Source organism: Cyprinodon variegatus, unplaced genomic scaffold (genome assembly GCF_000732505.1).
Source record: "Cyprinodon variegatus isolate N-32 unplaced genomic scaffold, C_variegatus-1.0 Scaffold1029, whole genome shotgun sequence".
NCBI classification, from domain to species: Eukaryota; Metazoa; Chordata; class Actinopteri; order Cyprinodontiformes; family Cyprinodontidae; genus Cyprinodon; species Cyprinodon variegatus.
In genome coordinates, this window is record NW_015151482.1 from 241,041 (window position 1) to 244,679 (window position 3,639).

The 3,639-nt window shown below is 47.5% G+C and overlaps 1 protein-coding gene across 4 annotated transcripts in view; it reads left to right on the plus strand.

Annotated features, from left to right (window-relative positions):
- The window catches only part of LOC107100932 (protein 4.1-like), a 33,546-nt gene that overhangs the window by 6,909 nt on the left and 22,998 nt on the right, over window positions 1-3,639 (plus strand). For all 4 annotated transcript variants that reach the window (XM_015399617.1, XM_015399621.1, XM_015399620.1 and 1 more), the window contains exons 4-9: window positions 502-606; window positions 809-851; window positions 937-1,012; window positions 1,085-1,206; window positions 3,191-3,287; window positions 3,362-3,449. In XM_015399617.1, coding sequence (XP_015255103.1) covers window positions 502-606; window positions 809-851; window positions 937-1,012; window positions 1,085-1,206; window positions 3,191-3,287; window positions 3,362-3,449 — 531 coding nt within the window. The remainder of the gene's footprint in view (window positions 1-501; window positions 607-808; window positions 852-936; window positions 1,013-1,084; window positions 1,207-3,190; window positions 3,288-3,361; window positions 3,450-3,639) is intronic.

Genomic DNA, 3,639 nt, shown 5'->3' on the forward strand with positions numbered 1-3,639 from the left:
AGTTGTAGACTCCTGGATCGGTTGTAGACTCCCGGCTCGGTTGTGGACTCCTGGATCGGTTGTAGACTCTGGATCAGTTGTAGACTCTGGATCGGTTGTAGACTCTGGATCGGTTGTAGACTCCTGGATCGGTTGTAGACTCTGGATCGGTTGTAGACTCCCGGCTCGGTTGTGGACTCCTGGATCGGTTGTAGACTCTGGATCAGTTGTAGACTCTGGATCAGTTGTAGACTCCTGGATCGGTTGTAGACTCTGGATCGGTTGTAGACTCCCAGCTCGGTTGTGGACTCCTGGATCGGTTGTAGACTCTGGATCAGTTGTAGACTCCCGGCTCGGTTGTGGACTCCTGGATCGTTATAGACTGCTGGATTGGTTGCCCTCCAATTTAAGCCTGTCTGTAATCAGAAGCACCAGGATGAAGCAGACGGAACACCAAAGCATAGATGTGTGGTGTGTAGATTGTTGGATGGTGTGTTGATTGTTCTCTGATGTTTTCTCCAGAAACGAGCACGCGGTCTTCAGCTGTTCGAGAAAGTTTGTGAACACCTCAACCTGTTGGAGAAAGACTACTTTGCTCTGTCCTTCAGAGACGCAGACAACAACAAGGTACCTTCCTTCCTCCTCATCCGTCTCTTCAGTTCACAGTCAGTCTCCCCTCTAGGCATCTAAAGCACCCAGTTTCTACTCTGAAGTCTTTAGTCTGCTCTGTCCAATCATGAAGAACGTTCCTCGTTATCTGAAGCCATTTCTGATTGGTTCTAGTCGATTAGCAAAGCAGCCATTTCCTGTTTGTCTGATCTGGTTGCAGAACTGGTTGGATCCTGCCAAGGAGATCAAGAAGCAGGTCAGAGGTGAGATTGATGCTTTGCTATTGGTTTAGCTTAGCTTTAGCTTTGCTCGTCTCTGTGAGCTCATGCAGGTTGTCCTCGCTGTCAGGTGTTCCCTGGAACTTCTTCTTTAATGTGAAGTTCTATCCTCCGAACCCGGCCCAGCTGTCTGAGGACCTTACCAGGTGTGCTTCCATCTGTTGCTCCTAGCTTAGATAACTTTGTCTTCATGTTTGACCCTCTCTGTCTCTCTGCAGGTACTTCCTGTGTTTGCAGCTCAGACAGGACATCGTCTCCGGACGTCTTCCTTGCTCCTTTGCGACTCACACTGTCCTCGGTTCCTACACGGTCCAGTCGGAGCTCGGAGACTACGATCCCGGTATGAAAAGAACCCAAAAGAATCAAACCTTTCAGAGCAAAAGAAAGACTCCTGAACTTAAATACCTTAAAGTTCACATAGAAAACACAGACTTATAGTTTCTCATTTGGTAGTATGAACAAAATTTAATAATCACAGGTGGAAAAATGTCCAGGATTTTGTTGTTTATAGCATAAAATAATTCACTGAGATAGCAGACGACGCTAAATTCCTCATTCAGTCACGTGACCCACTGAGGGACGCCGTGACGTCACTTTAGTCAGGAAGTAGTCATTTTACGTAGCGAGTCAATATTTATTTACCTTAGTGATGGAGGTTTTATCCTTTAACGAGGACGAAGCAATCAGAGTCTGAGTGGTTTTATTAATGTTCGCTGGTTTAATCACCGCTGCTGAATGTTCTTTGAGCTTCGCAGAACCGCTGGAGGTTCATTATCTTTCAGAACGTCGTAGGGAAGCGGCTGTTCCAACCGTTGCTTTTCCGAATTCTCCTGACTTTACGCGAGTGAATAAAGTGAATGTGATTGGTTGATTATCAAGGGGGCGGGATTGTTGTGGCGGAAGGTTCGCAAGCACGTTTGATTGTGGCCGGTTTGTGGGAACAATCTTGCTAACCAGTTAGCAACTTAGCACTAGCAGGTTCCCAATGGGAAATTCCATTGGGACCAAGTAGCACTAAGTTGCTAACCAGTTAGCATCTTAGTGCTAACAGGTTCCCAATGGGAAATTCCATTGGGACCAAGTAGCACTAAGTTGCTAACCAGTTAGCATCTTAGCGCTAGCAGGTTCCCAATGGGAAATTCCATTGGGACCAAGTAGCACTAAATTGGTGACTTAGAAACGACGCTGTCAAGGAACGCTATGGACAGAGGAAACATGCAAGAGGAGGAGAGTTTAGTGTCGGAGGTCGTGGATGAGTCTCCTCCGTCATCCATTTTTTATTTAGAGGAGGAAAGCGGGGACGAAGATGTTGTGGAAGAGGACGCCAGGGCGGCAGAAGCTTGGTTTGGTGTAGAAGGCTTCCAGCCGTACATGTTTGAGCCCTTGCCTCGCAACGCTGCCAGTTCTGTTAGCTCTACGCCTGCCGAAGACACAGACGTCCATCCCCGTGAACACTGGGACGCAACTCAATGGGAAAGGAAAGGATTCTGGTTTCAACCGTTGCGTATATTAGCTGCGACATATGAATCAAGATGCTATGACCAAAAACATTTGATTGACAGATGATTGTTGATATATGATTGGCCGAATTTAGGTGTTCAGGCTGACGTAGAACTAACTGGCCTGCAGAAGATAACGAGAAAAAACACAGATTGTAAGATTTTTATTTGAATAGAAATTTTCCAACTTTTGGGACAATATGGTCTGATAAAGAATACATTTATATACATGTTTAAGTCAGAATGATTTGAAATTTAAATAAGATTTCTCTACGACTTTAAACCAGAGTCTAACCTTTAGTTTGAAGAGCGGATCAGAGGATTGGTTCTTTGGTGGCTGGGTTCGGTTCGGTTCGGTTGGCAGCCGGGCGTGAAGGCTGGGGGTCAGTGTTGGAGCCCTGAGTGCTGGTGGTTCTGGATGGGGAAGGCGGTCCCTCTGAAACCCGATCGCAGCGAGCGGTCCAACCACCGGGTCCTTTCTGCTGTCTGTTTGGACCTTTCTGAACATGTGCAGCAAATGGACTGATCCAATATGGTGGACACTGAAGGGGGGGCTGAGACACACTTCATATTATCAGCGTTCTGATGGCATTTAAAAAATATAATTAATGTGCACAAATAAAGAATAGTTGTATTGCCAAGAAAACTTGATGGTGGTGTATGGAGAAACTGAAGAAGTTTTATGGGGCCCCCAGGAACTTGGGGCCCTAGGCATGTGCCTGGTATTGCTTAATGGTCCCAAATAACCCGGCCTAATGGACCTCAGAGGAGTCCAGTCTCTCCTGCCCCGTATTTCCAGTTGACCCTTGTTCACCTGTTTTCCAGATGAATGCAGTCAGGACTACGTCAGCCAGTTGTGTTTCGCTCCAAACCAAACCAAAGAGATGGAGGCAAAGATCATGGAGCTGCACAGAACCCTCAGGTTGGTGGCCCCCTGTGGTGTGACCTGGCTCCGCTCACGTTCCCGCCTTTTAACGGCTGTTGCTGTGTGTTTAGAGGAATGAGTCCGGCTGAGGCGGAGATGCACTTCCTGGAGAATGTGAAGAAGCTCTCAATGTATGGCGTGGACCTGCATCACGCCAAGGTAAAGACGCTGCTCAGATCCTCTAGTCCGACGCTTTTGTTCATTTTCACATCTTTAGTTTCTAACCCAGAAACTGTCGGTAGGGAAGGTTTGGTTTCTGTGCGGGGGAACCTCTGGTCTGATGTTCAGGCTGTAGGACAGCGCCCCGTCCTGAGGGCGATCACTGAGTCTGGGAGCGGCCATCTTTGCC